This window comes from Daphnia carinata, chromosome 6 (genome assembly GCF_022539665.2).
Source record: "Daphnia carinata strain CSIRO-1 chromosome 6, CSIRO_AGI_Dcar_HiC_V3, whole genome shotgun sequence".
NCBI lineage: Eukaryota > Metazoa > Arthropoda > Branchiopoda > Diplostraca > Daphniidae > Daphnia > Daphnia carinata.
The window spans coordinates 2,905,005-2,924,302 of NC_081336.1; the positions used below are offsets into that span (position 1 = coordinate 2,905,005).

Genomic DNA, 19,298 nt, shown 5'->3' on the forward strand with positions numbered 1-19,298 from the left:
GATCTGATCGCCCAGTTTTGGCGACAGAGCGACTACATCACGACGGAATACAGCCGCAGTCTGGGCGGCGGCGAGCTGCAGCAGGAGGCCAAGAGCCCGCCCGCTCATTCGTGTTCCTCTTCATCGCCGTCGTCCGCCTCGTGCCCGTCCGATTGCGATTGCTATTGCGACGGCGGTGACGCTTGCTCCGTCTGCTCTTGTTCCTCGTGCGGCAGCTTCAAAACGGTCAGGTCAGTGGAGAAGGCGGTCATCGTGACCCAGCCGGTCAAAGTGGAACATCAGCAGCAGCAACAGCAAAAGCGGGCCGTCGATGCGGAAGTCAAGCAGAAAGAAGGCTGCGACGTGTCGCAGCCTTCGATCCAGAGCAAGACACCCGAACCGGTTCCTCTCAGTTTGGTCAAACAGCGCAAGATGGAATTCGAGCGACTCCGCGTTCTCGAAGAGCAGGAGAACCGGCTCCAGGAGCTCGTCCGGCGCACTCGGTCGGACGCGGCGGCCTCCTCCTCCTCGGCCGCCGCCGCCGCACCGGCCTCGCATCGCAGTTGGCTGGATTTGGCGCAGCGGGCGCGCCAGCTGGAGGACAAGTGGAACAGCGCCAGGCGGTCGGCCTCGTCGGCCGCGCACGCCATCTATGAGCCGGTTCCGGCGTCACAGTTGTTGCTCAAAAAAGACGATCACGACAAAGGCGGCGGCCGGTCGAAGAACCCCAACCGCAGCAAGAAACGTTCCAAAGTTATCCAGCAGCTCAAGAGCCGGATGAAGGAGAATTTAGCGTCAGAGTCGCTGGATCCGCGCGTCCGCCAGCGTCGACACGAAGAGCTCAAGGAGCTGCTAAGCGACGCCGTCCACGCCGGGACGCAGACGTTGACCAACATCAACCTGGGACTTATTTACGTGCCGATGGAGAGGCAACTGGAACACGTCAAGGGGAAAGAATCGGCCAAAGTAGCCGGACCTCCCGGCGGCGGGTTGATGACCCTCAAAAGAGATCGGTCGCAATTGGCTGGCGGTGGGGGTGGCGCTGGTGTTGGTGTTGGTAGCGGTAGCGGTGGCGCCACTGGCGCTATTCCCGCCGAGCGTTTATCGGTCGGCGAGGCGGGCAGGTCGACGGACGAGAGCGAAGATCTTTTCGGCAGCATCGACACGCTGATATTCGAGCCGAAGGCCGGCGGCTCTTCGACGATCAAGACGGACGAGCTGGACGAGGTGGAAGAGCGTATCGCCCAGCAGTTTGACTATCTCAACGATTACGGCTCGTGTCAGGAAGAAGATTCGAGCGACGATTGCAAGTCGACACCAACCGGTAACGGTTCAAAAAACGGCCGACGGGCAGCAGTGGCAGCGGTGGCAGCAGCGTCGCCTCCGCCCAACAAGAACAACGTTATCGCAGGGGCAACCGATTCGGCCTCCTGCGCTGCTGCTGCCTCTTGCGACGCCTTTGCCTCTAAACGCCCATCGCCCGCCGGACCGCCCATCGGCGGCGGCGGCGGCGGCGGCGGCTTGGATGATGACGACAGCCTGGCCAGCTTCAACAGCGCCAATTTCCAAGGGCTGCACATGCTGAAGGACATTCACGTGCGCATACGCAAATGCGAACAAGACGAACACGAAGACAACGCACGGATGGACAGCTCGCGGGCCTCCAAATGCGAGAAGAAGTCGGTCGTGTCGACGCTGGACAGCGAAAATTACACGAACGTGGACACGGACGCCAGCTGGGATTATTACCCGGACGGGTTGGCCGACGTCGAGTCGTCGGCCGACTGGCTCAAGTCGGCCGCCAAACTGGGCCAACAACCCAATTCGTTTCTGGCCGTGGGCAACTTGCGCAAGAAACCGCCCGACTTGCCGACGGCCCACGACGAAACGGACGAGACGGCCAAGCTGCTCGAATCGCTGCGGATGGCCGAGGATTTGAACGTGTCCTCCAGCCTGCGATTGATCTTTCCGGCCAAAACGCTCAAACTGTCGCCGGCCGAGGGGAACATTTTCACGGACGTGGTCCGCGAGAGAGTGGACAGTCCGCCCAGTTCGCACGTCTCGGCCGAGGACAAACTCGTCCAGTCGTTGGGTCAGCCGCACGACGTCAGTTTCAATGCCGCGCAAGAGTCGGAACACGTCGTCGAGCTGACGGACGATGGCCGCACGTCGCGTGACCCTGTCCTTGCACACCCGGCGCTGCGCAAGCGGGACACGATGATACGCGAATTGAAGATGAGGTTGCGCGAAAAGTTCCAGTGCGTCGGCGACGATGCGTCCACCCCGCCCATCCGCCTCTCCCCCGTACCGACGGACGGTTGCGTCGATCCGGCCCGTTTTCCGGAGATCAGCAAGAAGAAGACGAAAGTGATGAGCAAGTTGGAGTCGATCTTGTCCAGCTTCAACGCCCTGGCGCAGATGAAGGGCGAAGGCCGCGTGTATCGCACCGTGGACCAGCCCATTGCGTTGGCGGCCGAGTATTACACGAACGACGTGGATTACGAATCGCCCGTCTCGACGGGCCATCTGGAGGATGCCAATTTCCACTCGACCGGCTATCCGCATCATCTCCTCCAGCAGTCGATGGTGTTCCAGAAGGCGGCCAGCATGATGAGCGAGCCGACCATTTACGATCCGTCGCTACCGGACGACATTCCGCTCCACTACGCGGACATCCCTCACCCGATGGAGCCGCTCGATATGCAATTCCATCACCAACAGAAGCTGCTGGCCCGTTCGCTCGAAGATCACTACATGCTCGGACTGGACCCGAGGCTGCGCGATTTTTACGATAACTCGCTGTTTGACCAACAGATGGAGTCGTATGCCCCGCACGAAGCCTTGTACAATATATCGAATTCGCTGGAACAAGAGCCTCCTCCTGCTCACGTCGTCCGAAAGGGCCGCAGTAAAGAAGCGAAGCATCACCGATCGGCCCGTCGGGCCAAAGAGAGAGACGCGACGGAAGGTGAGACGGAGGAGGAAGTGCTGATCGATGGCGATCGTTCGCCGACGTGGAGCGAAATGGACAGTCAGCTCTTCGCCGATCAGAAGGCGGCCGAACATTTGAGCACGGCCGGAGCGTTCCATCCGGCTAACATGACCCACTCACGCATGTCCCCCTACAACGACGAGTGGCTCTTTTGGGAGCAGTTGAATCACATGCGCCTAACGGAAGGGGATCGTCGCCGTTGGGAGGAAGAGCGATCCAGGCGGATGCTTTTGTGGATTCACCACACGAGTCAGGCGTCGCCATCTTGCGCCGTGCCCGGTTCACAATTGCCTCTGCCCCACTGGTGGCAGGTACTCGAATGAAAAACACGTAGTCGGTCAGCGGCATTTGTTGTCGCCGTCTACCGCTAGATGGCGCGCGGAACTGTTGACATTTTTTTTCCCTTTCTCGAACCGGGGCGAACGGCATTTTTTTTTTTTTTTTCCCTCTCCTTCTCCTCCTCACCTCCCCCCCTCCTCTTGTAGTTTGCATACACACCTGTCAAGTTGATTCACGTTCACGCTCGACTGTTTGGACCATTATGAATTATTTTTCATTTTTTTTTTTAATATTTTTTTATTATCCGAGTCTTATCACGAACCATCTGCCCCCCCATCCCGATGAACTTTAGTGTAGTTTTGTTGTTTTGTTTTTTTTATATTTCCAATGCGGTGACGGGTCGTCCTCCTCCACCTCCCCATCTTTCATTTTGTAGCTTTCGTCACACCGGACTGTTGTTGCGACGTTTCCCACTCGTATTTTTACTGTAGCTCGTTTGCCATCATTTTCTAGTTTCTTTTTGACCTTCTATCTTCTTCTTCTTCTTCTTCTTCTTCTTGTTTTTATTCCTCCAGCTTTCCCATTTGCTATATTTAATACACCAAATCCACCGTATTTTTTTTTTCTGCACTCCTTGACACGAGACGTTTTCCCTACCCTTCCCTTGCTGTCTATTTGATGTGACATTGTGAGCAAAAAGTGACGAATGTCACCAAAACCCCATCCCTTTCTTAATTTATGGCATACGCAAAGTAGCAAAGGGACCCCCCCCCCCCCTTTCCCCCCATTTTAGGCGATTATCGGTCAGGGCGAAATGTAGAGGCCTGTCCCGTTTTGCGTTCGGGACTTGATGCAGGTCGCTAACTCTGCGTCACGGACTTGTGTCTTTCAAAAAAAAAGAAAGAAAGACAGTGACGAGTCTTTTGTTTATCATTTTGTTGAATGTTTGGCCGGTTTACGCGCGTCATTTCGTCGTTTTAAATTGCCGCTTCGTGGCGGATGATTGTCGCAGCTGACGACTTCCGGTTCACGGCCACTTGACGTTCGTAGTACGAGACGATGGAAGAGGGACACGTACTTTAAACCAAAAAAAAAAATTGGCTGGAATCGAGCGATGAATCATCGGCCAGTGTTGCGTGTTTTGATGGAACGACCTAGCGATGAATTTACATATCTACCCAAAGAACGTCGGATGATTCCATGTCGGGGGCTTGTTGGCAACCTCTTTGTATTTTTTTATTTTATTTTTTTTTTTTTTTTGCAAAACCAGAAGAAAGAAAAGAACGGCATGTTCCAGGGGCTGGAGTTTCTATTTTGTTTCGTTTCATTGGTGCGCGTGTTCGGGTGATTCATCCGGCGCTTGTCGGCACACACTAGGAGAGGTTCCTTTCTACCGTAACGATGAACTCTGCGCCATTACGAGACACAATTTGGCGCATGGCAACATTCATTTGTTTCCTTTTTTTTTTTTCCGTTCTTCTTCTTCTTCTTTACATAACAGCGTCCTGTTCGATCATTTTCTCGTATTTCTTAACCGCAAATCGATTCTTTTATGCCATTTTAGGCCAATGCGGCCGCCTTCGTCTGAAAGATGTTCCGACTCGCACATCCTGATCCATTCACACACACACACACAAAAAATGATTCGTTTAAAGAACTGCCAAGTCAAGCGAACAATTTTCGCTCGTCACAAAACAAAGTTATTATTCATTTATCTATTTTTTTTTTTGTTTTTTTTTTTTTTTTAAAGCCATTTTTCTTCTTTTTACAAGTTTGCGCGTTTCTGTGTTTTCAGGTCGCTCTTCTCCGGCTTTCTCCGCGTTAAACAAATTCGCGCAGATTGGTTAGCCATGACGTCATTGGCGTCGCGCGCACATTTTTTTTTTTTTTTTTTTTTTACCTCCGCCCACTGGACACACACACACACACACACACACACACGCAAGCACTATGGCCGCTCTCCGCCTCACTCCACCTGTGCCCGTGTCTTTCCCGGCGGGCGAACTTGCCCAAAAGTTTTTTGAAACCACCTCATTCTCTCCCTCCCCCCCCCCCCCACGCATTCACACAGAAATGGGGGAGAGGTGAGGAGGAAAGGAGGAGGAGGATAGTAGAAATAAAAAAAAAAAAAAAATGAGATAGGGATTAGAACGGAACACAAAAACGGGTTTGCTCCGGGTCTGGTGTGTTAGTTGGTTACCTGTTGCCTTGCCCGTCGGTTTGGCCCGTCATGTATCTCTCGTGAGAACTTCAACCAGTTGTTGTTGTTGTTGTTGTTGTGTTTGGTTTTTTTTTTTTATTTCTTTTTTTTTTTTTTTTTGTGCGTGTATGTGTGTGTTCTGGTCGTCAGTCGTTTGTTTTTTTTTTTGTTTTTTCGTCAACTCTTTGCCATTTCTTTTTTTTTTTTTTCGTTGTGTTTGTGAACGTGGAAGAAAACGGACAGTTTTTAAGTTTCAATTGCATCGCCCTCCACGCTGTATTCGGTGCGTGCGTTTTCAAAGTGGCGAACTGTGCAAAAGGAGGGGGGGGGGACATTTGAATTTCTGATGGTGATGGGACTACGCCCCTGAAGAACTGCTTGTTCATCAAACAAAAGTCGTCGCTCTCTGTTGGCCCGTAATTCGAAACCAAAAACGGACTCTTAAAAAAAAAAAAAAAAAAAAATGGTGCAGTTGTCTTGGTTGGCATCTCTACGTCCGCGAGAAGCCATGGAGGTGATATCGTCATTTCTTTTTCTACTTCCAAAAAGAAAAAAAAAAAAAAACTCTCTCTTTTTTTTTTTTTTTCTCTCTCTCTCAAATTTGCCACTGGGGCGTTTCGCCCAACTGCCACTATTCCATAGTATACTATATAGCAACACACACACACACACGAAAAGCTGCTTAAATATTTCTCAGTGTGCTGTATCATTTGCATTTTGTGTGTGTGTGTGTTGTTTGAGAATGACAGTCACTGCCGGCCAAAGAAGAGTCAAGGCCGTCAAGAAGAGAAATTTTCTCTTTTTTTTTGGGGGGGGGGGGGACTCGGCCATGCTGGACAATAGGCCAGCTTTGGCTTATTGATCCATTGATTGCAACGACCCATAGTCGATTTTTTTTTTTTTTTTTCTAGAGTTTTGATTTTGAAAATATTTGAATGTCGTTTAATCGACTGGGTTTTTTTTTTTGATTGTCTATATCGGTCCGGCCTTCGGAACTGTTTCCCAATGTTAAAACTCTCGAACAATAGCTGCTGGCCTGCTCGCGAAGGAATAGTTCATTAGTATTCAAGTCCAGTTTGCTGTCGGCTACATCTGACCCAACTGTTAACGTTTTTTTTTGTTTTTTTTTTTCAAGAAGGACATGTTTGTCGTATTGAAATCGAAACGCGAGAGATGCGTTCCATCAAGGTCCAGTCCCCATTTCTTGTTTTGAAAATCCCAACTTGGCGTATGATTTTCGTATTTCAACTCAATTTCTTTGCGTGTTTAGATGTAAGTAAAAATAAGAGGCAGGAAGAAGAGTTTCCGCTTTTTGTTTCTTTTGACCCCCACTCTGTCGCCTCCGCCCCTGTCTCTCTCTCTCTCTCTCTCTCTCTCCCCTGCACTTAAGTTTGGGAGGAGTCTTCCTGGACTGGAACATCCTGAGATAGTCAACTCAACCGAGTACCTACGGGCTGTTTAAAAAGAGATAATGCACATTGTTTTTTTGTTTTTTTTTTAAGGTTTTAAAATGATGGAAGTTGCGAGTGTAGTAGGGAGACCATCGTTTTCCTCTATTACTTTGCTGGACGGGCCGTCGTTTGTTTCTTGTCGATGTTCCACTTGATTTGAAGAACAGAGCGTTAACATCTTCCGTTCTTCTTCACGCTCACGTAGTAATTCTATTTCTTATCTGACTCTAGTTTAAGGGGGGGGGGAATGCTGTTCAACATCAACCATTGGAGCGTGTAAATCAAAAGAAAAGAGTCTCTTTCATTTTTTTTTTTTTCTTTTTTTCTCCGGGAGGGGGGGGGGAGTTGAAAGGGGGTAGGAGGTGGAACAGCTGGATCATTCTGGCTGGGCTGTGAGAATCCATGAGTCGTGAATCCGGTCTCTTCCTTCTTTTTTTTGTGTGTCTGTATGTCCCTAAAGCTTAGAGAGGAAGTGGGCAACTTGTCGAACCTTGTCCGCCATCCACTATGAAAAAAAAAAAAAAAAAAAAAAGAGAGAATCTTTTTGTTATCTGTGCGTATCGAAGCCTAGCGCATTTTATTTCTCCCTCGTTTCTTTCTTTCCTGCAAACAAAAAAAAACAAAAAAAAAAACTCCGACGGGGCAACTCTAAAGTTAATCTTTATCAATAGCCCCGTTTGGCTTGTTTGTCCTTGTTCACAAGAATTCTTCTGTTACCTTCTCAATTTTTGATGTTTTCGTTACGTGCAAAATGGCCCGAACTTGGAACAGGCCCCCCCCCCCCTTTTTTTTTTTTTTTTTTGTCTTATCGTGTTCTACTCGTTGTAAATGGGGCTTGTTTACCTTAAAAAAGCAGCTCATTGTTTGGCCACGTCGTGTTTGCAATAGCGAAAAAAAAAAAAAGAAAATGCGATGTGAGATCATCGAGCCCAATTTTCCATCATCAGCCGATGACAGCAGACTCTATTCACGCTGATTTATTCCTTTCTATTCTCCCTCATTCCCGAAAATTGAAATGCCCCCAAGGTTCTTTTTGTGTCTGTGCGTTGCAGTCACATTTGTGTTGGCCATTGCCTATTATTTTCGCATAGCAGACAGAACGTGAATAAAGCACGCAGCAGGAGGGGGGGGGGACGACGAGTATAACGTTCATTTTTTTTTTTTTTTTTTTTTTTTTAAGATCACGTTATGTATCGCACTGGCCCGTTGTGCGTTCCATTAAAACAAAAAAAAAAAAAAAAAAAAGAAAGGGACCCGTCGAAACAGAAAGAAGTGAACCTCCTGGCAACGTTGGCGTGTAGCTGCTGCAACAACACGCCAAACTGGTTGTTGTTGTTGTTGTTGTTTTCCACCTTGCTCGGCGTGAAGCAACGGCTGGCCGCAAACATTCCTCTTTGTTTGTCTTTTTTTTTTTTTTTTTTTTTTTTTGCATATTTATGATGAAGCAACTCTCTCACATTGCGCATTAACATAGATCGAGACATGTGAGATAGAAGAAGGGGGGGGGGCCCAGGGTTGCCGCTGCCAATCGCAGTGCAACTTTGAAATGAAGCGATGGCCCCTAACGTGACTTCGATGAGGCCATTTTCTTTTTTTTTTTTTTTTTTTTATTTCTTTTTCTTTTCTTACCTGTGTGTGTATGTGGGAAAGAAAAAACAAAAACATTTGGGCATAACTGAACTTCCTGCTGGATTATTGTGGGAATTGTGTGTGTGTGATGAGTCAAACAAGAAGAGTACGTCTGTTATTGGTTAATTTCTTATGCGCGTTATCGTGTGTCGCGTAGTGACGTTGGCTGGTTCATCCGTGTCTGTGGGGCTGCCATTTTTTTTTTTTTTTTTTCAATATGGGGTTTGAGGTTGTGCCAACTGTCGTAATCAGACGGTGGCCCATTCAATCATAAAGCATCGATCATAAACTATGGAGCGAGAGGTAGAGAGAAAAAAAATGTGTGTGTGTGTGTGTGTGTGTTACGCGGCTGCGGTTTTTTGCTATTCAGACGGCGTGACTTTTAAATGTCCCGCCTCGTATCCGATGCCACTCCTTTGCTCATTCATCTGCATATTTCATTTCGGATAACGAAAAAACAAAAAACAAAAAGGTGAAAGTGTCACCGTGGAGGTTCGTTTTCATTGGAAATTATTATTTCTTAAAAAAAAAAAAAAAAATGGCAATCAGTGCGATGATTGAGGTCCCCCCCCCCTTTTTTTTTTGGAATGGTGATTTGAGACACGCCATTTTTTTTTTTTTTTTTTTAAATTCGGAATGCTCCTCCTCGGAAAGTGGAGGCCTTTTTTTACCATCCGTCTTTTGTCGGCTGAGCAATTCATTGCTCATTTGCTCCTCTACCCGAAAAGAGAAAGACAGGCGGGACTCCCGCTGCTTTCCTACACAAGATGAACGACCATTTGAAAACTTGAAAAAAAAAAAAAAAAAAGAAAATTTCATTCAATTGCCGTCCATGATGGGACTAAGAAAGTGAAACGTTTCGCCTTCCCTTTCTTGAAATCATGCACATAATAACAGTTGGTATTTGTTTGGTAGAGGAATGTCGGTGCCTTTGTAGAGATGTGATGGTCTGATTGTGTTTTCTTTCAACTCACATTCCGTATTTTTGATCCCCGATTGACCACAGGCGAAGCAAAGAGCGTCCGTACAATGGCTTCTGTCCAAATCGTACAGTCATCAGGTGCCCGAAGATGTCAGAGAACCATTCTACCGCGACGTCGAGGTGAGTGAACATCAACATGAAAGAGAGAGAGAGAGAGAGACAGAGAGATGAGAGTTCTACATGTGGACGTGAGTCAAATGTCGAATGTAAACAGGATCAAGAGTATCTGAAACCATCTGTCGTGCACGCCCTGGCCAACGCGGAGCTCTACTGCCTGGCATTGGCGCACATATACGCCGATCCCAATTACAGCCAGTTGAACCACTGGGGCGTGATCCAGGCGCTGGCCAGGAAGGGCGTCTACGTGGCCGAGCCGTCCGACGTGGCCCTGACGGAGACAACGCTCATTCACACATCGCCACTCCGAATGGTAAAATTCCAATTCGCATATAACCCCCCCCCCCCTCTCCCTCCCCCTTCCCCCATCAATTGCTCTTTTTATTTGATTATTTTTTTGTTTGTTTGTTTGTTTGTTTGTTCCAATCAACCACATGTTATATGGCCGTGTTTGATTGCCCCGTTTTTTTTTTAAATTTAATTGATAGAGTGCCCACATGGCCGTCATGGAGGGCATCATGAACCTGTTTGTCAAGGAAGTCGTGTCGGCCGAAAGGGTGGTGGCCGCCATTAGGAGATTCACCGATTTGGACGCCTCCCAGACGCCTCCGCCGAAGGAAGCCGAACAGGCCCTACTCCTCTGGATCAACAAAGCCTGCCAGTCGCTCAAAAAACGGTTGACAGCCGAAGCCGATGGCAATGTAAAAAACATTTGATTTTTATTTTTATGTTTTTTTTTTTGTTTTTTTTTTTTGTTATCAGTAAAACGATGTGAAGAGAAATTGAGGATGGGCCATCAAGCGCGTTGGGACGAATTGTTTCCTCGCGCTGATAAACCGGCCCGATCGGGCCGTTTAACGTTTGCCTCCATCATAATCTGTAAATGGGCCACGCGAAGTGAAACGATCATTGCGCCCCCACACACGGCAATATGAATACAACACATCGTAATCTCGTTTGAAACGGGCAGAGAGGGGGGGGGGGGGAGGGGGCCTGTTGAGTTGGACATTGTCTTCGTTTCGTTTGATGATTTATTTGATTGATTTTTTTTTTTATTGGGGAACGCAGGGAGAGGACGTTCCGAATTTCCCGGAACTGCGCGAGTTGGGCGACCTGAGCGACGGCATGTCGCTGCTCGGCTTGTTGGCCTTTTACGCCCCAGACCTGGTCGACTGGACCCGAATGGCAACCAACGAGCCATTCTCCATGGCCGATTGCCTCTACAATCTGGAAATGGTGCACAAGTTTTGCAGCGAGTCGCTACCCAACAACATCTTCCACCTGGGGCTCGAAGACATTGTGTACATGCACAGGTACATTGTTTAAAAAAAAAAAACAAAAAAAACAAACGAACATGTCGTTTAATCATCGTTTTTTTTGGGGGGGACGGGCGAGCAGTTCGGTCAGGCAAAATGTGCTGGCCTTTCTGGCCGATTTGTTCTACATCCTGGAAGTGCGTCCAGCCAAGTGTGTCCGGCCTCCCGGATTGATGCGCGATCGTTTCCCCGTCAATGAAGGTAAGACAACAACAACAAACAAAATAAATAAATAAAAATCAGTTTTTTTTTTTTTTTTGTCTTCGGTCAATTCTCCCGTTATGTTGGCCCTTTTTTTTTTTTTTTTTTTTTTTTTTTTTTTTTTTTTTTTAAAAAAAAAAAAAAAAATTTTTTTTTTTTTTAAAAAACAAAAAAAAAAAAAAAAAAAACAAGAAATGGGCCATTCTATTTGGTGTGTTGTTTTTTTTTTTTAGTTTTTTGTTTTGATTTTCGGTGTTGGTGGCGGCTGGGTTTTATTGTTTTTTTTTTCTTTCTTTTTTTTTTTTTAGACAAATAGAAAAATCCTTTTTGTTTAATTTGTGTAACTTGGACTCGGTGGTGGGGTCGGGTGGGTTGGTGGTTTATTGGCTTTATCTGTCTTCTTCTTCTTCTATTCACGTCCGTCCGTCTTTTTTCTTTTCCCCCCCCCCTTTTTTACATATTTATTTTTATATTTTTTGACGTTGAATCTTTGGCGGAAAAAAAAAACAAACAAAAAAAAAAAAAACGTGTGACGTCATCATTAGAACAATCGACTCCGCGCGATGCGCATTTCGGCGGCCAACTGTCGTCGCCGTTGAGGAAATCATTCCACCGCCGAACGAGTTTACAACCGCTGGTTAAATCTATTCCCGATTTACGGAAAGGTATCCCCCTTCCCTCATCGAAAATAAACATGGTCGACTCCTCTCCGTCTAAGAAGAAATAACTTGCAATACAAAACAATTGCGCACCCGATAACCTTTTGCATCCCAATTTATTATCGTCCCGTTTCTCGTACACTAACAGCAGCAACTCCCAACGTATGCCATTTTTTTTTTTTTTTTAAACTTCCTTTTCATTCCTTCATTTATTTCGAGGTTACGGGTTTTTTTTTTTTTTTTTTTTTCTAAACTTTTAGTTGCATGGATTATATTGAATGTTATCTGCTCTTATTCCGCTTTAAAAAAAAAAAGCTAATTCTAAACGGGCTTTTCATTTTTTTTTTTTTTTTTTTTTTGCGTCGTGTTTCAAAAGACAATTGCATGTGCACCCCCCGATGTTGTTTTCTGCGGTTGTTCACCTTGGCGTTGATTGTTTTTTCCGTGTGGTTCGTGCACGACGCAGGCCAGTTTTCTTCCTCGACTTGTTTTTTTTTTTTTTTTTTTTTTCTTTGTCCGCTTATTTTCATTTTGATGCTCCCCGAAAAAGAGAACACCCCCTCCCCCCCCCCAAAAAAAAAAAAAAAAAATTCGGGACCTGTTTTTTTTTTTTTTTTCTTTTCGGATTGTGAAGAAACGTTCGTCTGCATCCTATTGTGATGATCTCATTTTTTTTTTGTTTTTTTTGTTTTTCTCCTTTTATATTTCAGGTGGTAAAAATAACGTTATCCGGCGGCAGGGATCATTGCAAGAACGCGATCGAACAAAACGTCAAACCGTCCACGAAGGTAACACCAAAAAACATTTTTTTTTTTTTTTTTTCAAAAAAGAAAAACATGATTATTACCATCATAACCATCATCATCGGTCAAAGAACACGTCTGTTAAGTTTTTTTTTTTTTTTTTTTCTGGTTGAGTGCAACAGTTGGGGGGGGGGGGGAAATTAGAATCAGATGGATGAGGGAGGCGTCGACAGGCAATTGAATATTCATCCTCGTACCTCAGGCGATGTAGCTTTCAAAGAAGAAGAAGAAGAAGAAAAAAGTCTGGAAATACATTGAGCTTAATGTCGATCGATACAAGTCGGGAGGGGGGGGGGAATAAAATTCCAGCACGATCCTATTGGAATTGCAGGCGAGAGATAAGAAAATCAAGATGGAAGATGGATTGGTTATAAGAACTGATGAAACGCCCTTGACCCGTTCCATTGTCCCATTTAAATTTTCTTTTCTTTTTTTTTTTTATTCATTTATTTATACATTTTTTTTTTTTTTTTTTTATTGTTTTTATTTTTTTTTTATTTTTCCTCCTGTTGCGCCGTTTGTGTTGTTGTTTACGTTCTGGTTTCTATTATGTGTCTGCGTGTGTGTATGAGGTACAGTTTTGCCCTTTTATTTTCCATCTGTGCGTTCGGGGATAAATGGGAGCTCACGACAGCTGGAACAAGCAACAACGCCCGGGCGTGTGCGATCAGCTCAATCAAACTAGCCCCGTTTCTCGCGGGGACTAAAAAAAAAAAAAGGGTTCGGCCCAGTGATTGCGTTTGATTGCCCCTTTTATGGCCATGGCTATTTCTCTTTCTCTCTCTCTCTCTCTCTCTCTCTCTCTCTCTCTGTGTGTATTGCGTACGTGAAAAAGAAGAGGGAGGAGAAAGATGTGTTGATAGAAAGAAAATAGATTACAGGGGGGGGGGGGTGGAGGATGGCACGTATAAGTTTGAAATGTGAACAACTCACTAACCCCAAAAAGAAAACAAAAATAAAAACAAGGACAAATTAGGCTGCAATGTGTCTACGACGCGGAACACGCTCTATCCGGATTGGTGGTGGCCGTGCCAACACGGACCGGCAGATCAGTGCCACTACTGTCGGCCGTCATACGCCACCTTGTGGAGCCACCATGCTCATCGGCAGCAGCACACGGCGAACGATGCGATCGAACAAGGGAAAACCGGTAAAAAAAAACAAAAAACAAAACAAAAGAAAAACAAAAACACGCACCATCGTTTTCTTTCTTTCTTTTTTTTTCGTATTTACATTTGTTAAGTTGTCGTGACAAACATTTTGTTTTGCGTGCGATTTCTAGTTTGTTTTAGTTTCGATTTTATCTATTTTTTTTTAATTGCGTTTCGTTTGCAATGATTGGATGAGTGTTCAAACTTGGGCCACAGATAGGACGCACTGATAGGCCGCAGGTTTTCATTTTCGTTATCCGTTTCAAACACATTTTGATTTGCGTCGGGAAAAAAAAAAAAAAAAAAAACAATTGCCCAGCACGATCGATTATCTTTTGGTTTTTTTTTTTTTATACGTTTCAAAAACTCGTTAATGTCCATCATTTAGCCTTCCTCTTATCATTAGAAATAATCGATTTGATCAATTGCAAGTAAAAAAAAAAAAAAAAAAAAAAAATGATCAACTCGTTGTTGATTTTGCGCAGCCAACAGTTCGCAGATCGGGACGCCCCAACTGATGGCGGGATCGCCTCGTAGGCGGATGGAGATGGAACACACGCCGACGCAGCCAGGATGGCGACGATTCCTTTGTCGTCCACCGGGGCAAAACCGTCCCGACGCTCTACAACGTCGTGTCGGGCGGCGAAGGTGCGACGCCGAGGGGCTCGCGCGTCGCGGCCATCAAGGAACGTTTCAACATGGACACGAAAGCGGAGGAAAGAGGCGAAGATCGCCCATCGTCGGCGTCCTCCGGTCCGGCCGGCGTCCCCTCCAATTGGGAGGATCGCAAGTCCGGCACGAGCTACGCAGGCCGTCGCTCTCGCCGCAACTCGATCACGGACGACTCGCATTTGACGATCGAGAATTTCGGCGGCAGTCAGGACAATTTGTCCATGTTTGGCCGCAATCCCGATAAGGAGCCCGTGACGCTGCAGCAATCCGGTAGGCGGCCGTCTATCGATGCCTGCACGCCCGACTCGATCCCGCCAGCCGCCGGAACACCCTCGACGCCATCAGGAGGCAACTATTGGAGGAGGAACAATGATCGCACCCGTTCTCAGGTATTTATTTTTTATTTATTTTTTTTTATTTTCTTATCTCGGTCGGGAAAATGAAAATGAAACATTTTTAAAAAAGAAAAGAAAAGGCCATTACCGCATCCGCCATCTGGTGGTTTTCCCGCCATTCTTCCGTGATAAAAAAAAAAAAAACGCAAAAAACAAAAGAAGGGAGTCGTTTTCCCGCTTTGACGGGAAATGACATTACGAAATTTGTGGATGTTTAAATTTGTTCTATTTAAAAAAAAAAATAAATAAATAAAATGGCGTATCACTTGTGAATGTACAGGAGAACCTGTCGGACTACTTAATGGACAACCGTGACGTCGAAGAGCAGCTGGACAGGCGTTCGAGGGCCAGCAGTCCCACTTACAGCAGCATCAGCAGCACGGCCAAGAGCGGCAGCAACAACGGCAATAAGCAGCAGTTTGTCATCATCGCCTCGAACGCGGCCGAGCCGGCCGACGTCTACGAGGACACGCGCGTCAACTTGGCCCGCGCCACCAATTTCGCCGAGCTGTCGAAATTGCGTGAAAGTCTCGGCTCCAATTCCGCCATCAACATCGTCTACATGCAACAGGAGAAGGATCCCCTTCAAGGTCTGTGTCCGCCCCATCCCTCCCTCCCTCCCCCCCCCATCCCCCACAAAAAAAATTGTTCCAGTTTATTTATTTCTATTTGATTTTTTTTTTTTTTTTTTTCGAAAAATGGACGGACAGGCAAAGGGAGTGGCGTCGGATCGCCCGTTTCGCAACACGCCAGGCGGGTCAGCGAGAACCAGCGCAAACACGGCGGAGGCATCACCATCGCCGAGGCCATGTCTTCCTCGTCTTGGGAGCCGCAGACGCCCGTCGTCGACAAAGATCGCCTGGAGAATTTGACGGCGGACGACATGAACTCGGCCGCAGATCTTTACGGCATTCGACTCAAGATGGAAGAGAAGCGGAAACGGATCGAAGCCGAGAAAAGGCAGCAGGAGCTGATCGCCAACCGACAGAGAGAAAAGGTCGGCAAGGCGGCCTTCCTCCAGGTAAACATCCAGCACATCTTTTACTGATCTCTCTCTTTGCCTTTTTGCCTCTACCCCCCCCCTCTCTCCTCCAATCTAACGGCCCTGGATCTAACAAAAAAAAAAAAAAAAATCCTAGCAGATGTGTACACATAGACATGCACACATAGAACGAAGAGTCTTGTGATAGTCCTTCTTTTGTTTTCTTTTTCTTTTCTTTTTTTTTAGTAGCTTTTTAATTGATTTTTATTTCGATTTTGAATTCACGCGGCGCTATTTGCACCTTTCTTTTAACACGCTGTTGCTGGCATGTGTTTGAATCTCAGGCGGTGGTCAAAGGCAAAGTGGACGGACGGGACGGCCACGCCAGTCCCGTCGATTATTACGGCGGCGGCATGGAATCGCCTTCGAGGCCTCACCATCCGGCCGTCGGCCAGCAGCAGCAGCAACCGCCGCTCCACCATCACGCGCATCAACTGCCGACGCCCGACTACGAGATGGCCGACTACGCCGAGTTCAATCAGCGTCACCATCTCAATCAGCCGCCGTTGCATCACGCGCTGCCTTACGATCCGTACCGGATGGGCCATCCGGCGCAGCAAGCGTCGCCCATGAACGGCGGTGGGGTGGGAGGGGGTATGGTGGCCATGGATCCCAATCAGCAGCAGGGCCAGTTTTACTTGCACGAGCCGTCGCCGACGTCGCGACGCACCTGGGGCCAGCCGCAGCCCATCAGCGCGGCACCTCTGCAGCCTTCCATGGCGTACCGACCGGACGATATGCTCGGCTACGGTATGCCGCAACAACAACAACAGCAACAACAACAACCCAGACGAGCCCAATGGGGCACACCCCAACCGGTAACGTTTTCATTTTTTTTTTTTTTTTTTTTTTTTTTTTTTTTTTTTTTTTTTTGCTTTGGTTTCATTTTTTCTTATTTTTATTTTTGCTTTGGCAATTGAATTATTTTAACATCTTGCACGGCCTTGGGCGCAATTGTTCATTCATGACTAATTACGTCCCCAATCGAATAGGCAACATTGCACGGCATGTCCTTTTCTCTACCCGTTTGCCCCTTCTGCCTCCCTCCCGACTAAATGCAAATTCTCCAATTGTTATTTGATTATTTTCTGTTATTTTCTAAATTATTTTTTAATCAAATGTTTGATGTGTTATAGGTGAGAGCGATGATGAATCACCACGGTTACATGATGAATCCGAACCAGGGCAATTACATGGATGCGCACGGACCTCCGCAGGGCTACGTCATGCCGACGCCGCCCCGCCATCCGATGGACAATCCGTACGATGCGCAGCATTACTACGCCAACGGGTCGCAATTCAATCAGCCAGAGCCGCAGGATCCATATTTTTACAGTCCGGCGCGTACGCAGCAGCAACAGCAGCAGCAGCAGCAGCAACAGCCGCAGCCGCATATGATGCAGCAACCCCCCCAGCAACAACAACAACAACATCAGCAGCATCAGCAGCAGCAGCAGCAGCAGCAACAACAACAACAACAACAAGCACCACAACAACAACAACAGCAACAGCAATCTCAATCACATGTTTATCAACAGGGTTACGGTGGCCCTCCAGCGGCCGGATCGCCTCGAGGTTACAATCAATCGCCTCAGCATAATTATCCGTCAGCGGCCGATCAGAGGGCGCCGTTCCGGCTTCACGCTCCCGAGCCAGTGGCGGTCGAACCCGTCGTCATGCGTGCCACGACGGCTGGCGTCCAGTCCAAGCAAAGCCAAGTGCCCGAATTGCATCGGGGATCCGTCCAGCCGCAGCCGAAAGGGCCGCAGCCGGAGCAGCGCTGCCAATCGCAGACGATCACCAGGCCCGTTCCGGCCACGCGGACCATGACGCCCGTTCGAAGTAGCGCGCCCAGCAACGGCGGACAGTCGTCGTCGTCGTCCACGTCGGCGGCCGGCTCTCCCGTCGGCAGTGGGGGCGTTTTTCACGCTGCCATGCCAACGCCATCTATTGACGACATGGAACCGCAAAACGTGTCGTTCATCGAGACGCCATCGGCGCTGGCCAGCGAAGGCACGGACGAAGGGGACCTCCAGCTTCCTCGCCGGCTGCGCAATTTGAACATCACCTCAGGCAACCGGACGTACAGGATTCCGCACGAAGCGACCCAGTCTTCTCCGCCTCGTCCGGCGTTGTTGAAAACTTTCCGAGCCAGTCCCAACCCGTGCAGCAGCAGCAGCACCAGCAGCAGCAGCCCCGTCTCGCCTTCGCCGAGCAGCGCCTACCTGGCACCACAGGCCCATTCGTCCGGCTCGGAATCGCCCGACGAAGCGGCCGTGCTGGACGAGGGGGTCAAAACGGAGAAGCTGAAGGACAACATCGAGGCCGATCGGGGCTTCATCATCACGTTCGACGACGTGGCCACCGGCCCCAAAAGACCCAAACCTCAGCTGGGATCGAAACGGCAACCCTCGCCGAAGAAGCTGTCCAACTACTCGGCGCCGCCCGAGACGCCCGTGTCTAGCTCGCCGGCCTACAATCACAGCAGCAAGGCTGGAAGCAGTCGGGTACGTGAAACTCGTTGGCCTTGGCTCTTGCCGCTTCATTAGGCGCGTTCACGCTCAATTGATTTTCAATTTCTATAAAAATAACAGGAAGGAAGTCCCCGACGGTCGTTGTCGTCGATGGCCCGAGAAAACCGCGACGACTATTCGCCCTTCACGCCCGATTCGCGTGATTCTGGATTCGGACAAAACAGCCAAGAAGAGCTGAAGCTGTTCAATATGGCCACGGCCTTGCCCGGGACGTTGCCCGGAGGCGATCGCAACCTGCGCGATTACGATTCGCAAGACGACGAATCGGCCCCAACGGGCCTGGTCATCGGTGACGAACTCGTCAATCCCGATCCGGTAAATTTTCAAAATAATTACATCAAAATCAATCAGAAATATTCAGGTTTCGAATTTTGAATTTTGTAGGAGGCGATGGATGAGATGGAAAGAAAGAAGGAGAAGATTCTGATGCAGTCGTTGAGGCGCAAGCAGCAACAAGAAGAAGTCCGACAGCGCAAAGAGCAGGAAGCACTCCAGCGCAAGGAAGAGGAGCGTGCCAAGGAAGAAGAGAAACAGAGGAAAAAGGAGGAAGAGAAAGCTCGACGGGCCATCATTTTCGAACAATACAAGATCAAAAAAGCCATGGAAGAAGCCGAAAAAGAGGTACTTGGCGCTTCAACACATTTGAAACGCGACACAACGTTTTGGAAAATGAAATGTTGTGACGTTTTAGGGCCGTCCGTACGAGATGCCGGATCAGATGGGCTCCAAATCCGGGCCCAAGATGAGGCCCAAGAGCAGCACGCCGTCCCGGCCGCGTCCCAAAACGATTCACGTCGAATCCGGCCCGTCGGAAGCGTACACGTCTCGCACCGTGTCCACCATGGCCAGCAAGGGCAAACGAGGATCGGGCAACAACCTAGCGGGTTTGTTCTGCT

General features: G+C 48.1%; 1 protein-coding gene across 1 annotated transcript in view; it reads left to right on the forward strand.

The window, feature by feature from the left end:
* LOC130690353 (patronin-like) overlaps window positions 1–19,298 on the forward strand; it is a 28,553-nt gene that overhangs the window by 4,669 nt on the left and 4,586 nt on the right. The window contains 15 exon segments of the mRNA XM_059495703.1: window positions 9,537–9,632; window positions 9,727–9,942; window positions 10,118–10,330; window positions 10,698–10,942; window positions 11,028–11,146; window positions 12,516–12,593; window positions 14,245–14,326; window positions 14,328–14,820; window positions 15,107–15,416; window positions 15,537–15,847; window positions 16,153–16,686; window positions 17,005–18,375; window positions 18,463–18,717; window positions 18,787–19,023; window positions 19,094–19,286. Coding sequence (XP_059351686.1) covers window positions 9,537–9,632; window positions 9,727–9,942; window positions 10,118–10,330; window positions 10,698–10,942; window positions 11,028–11,146; window positions 12,516–12,593; window positions 14,245–14,326; window positions 14,328–14,820; window positions 15,107–15,416; window positions 15,537–15,847; window positions 16,153–16,686; window positions 17,005–18,375; window positions 18,463–18,717; window positions 18,787–19,023; window positions 19,094–19,286 — 4,753 coding nt within the window.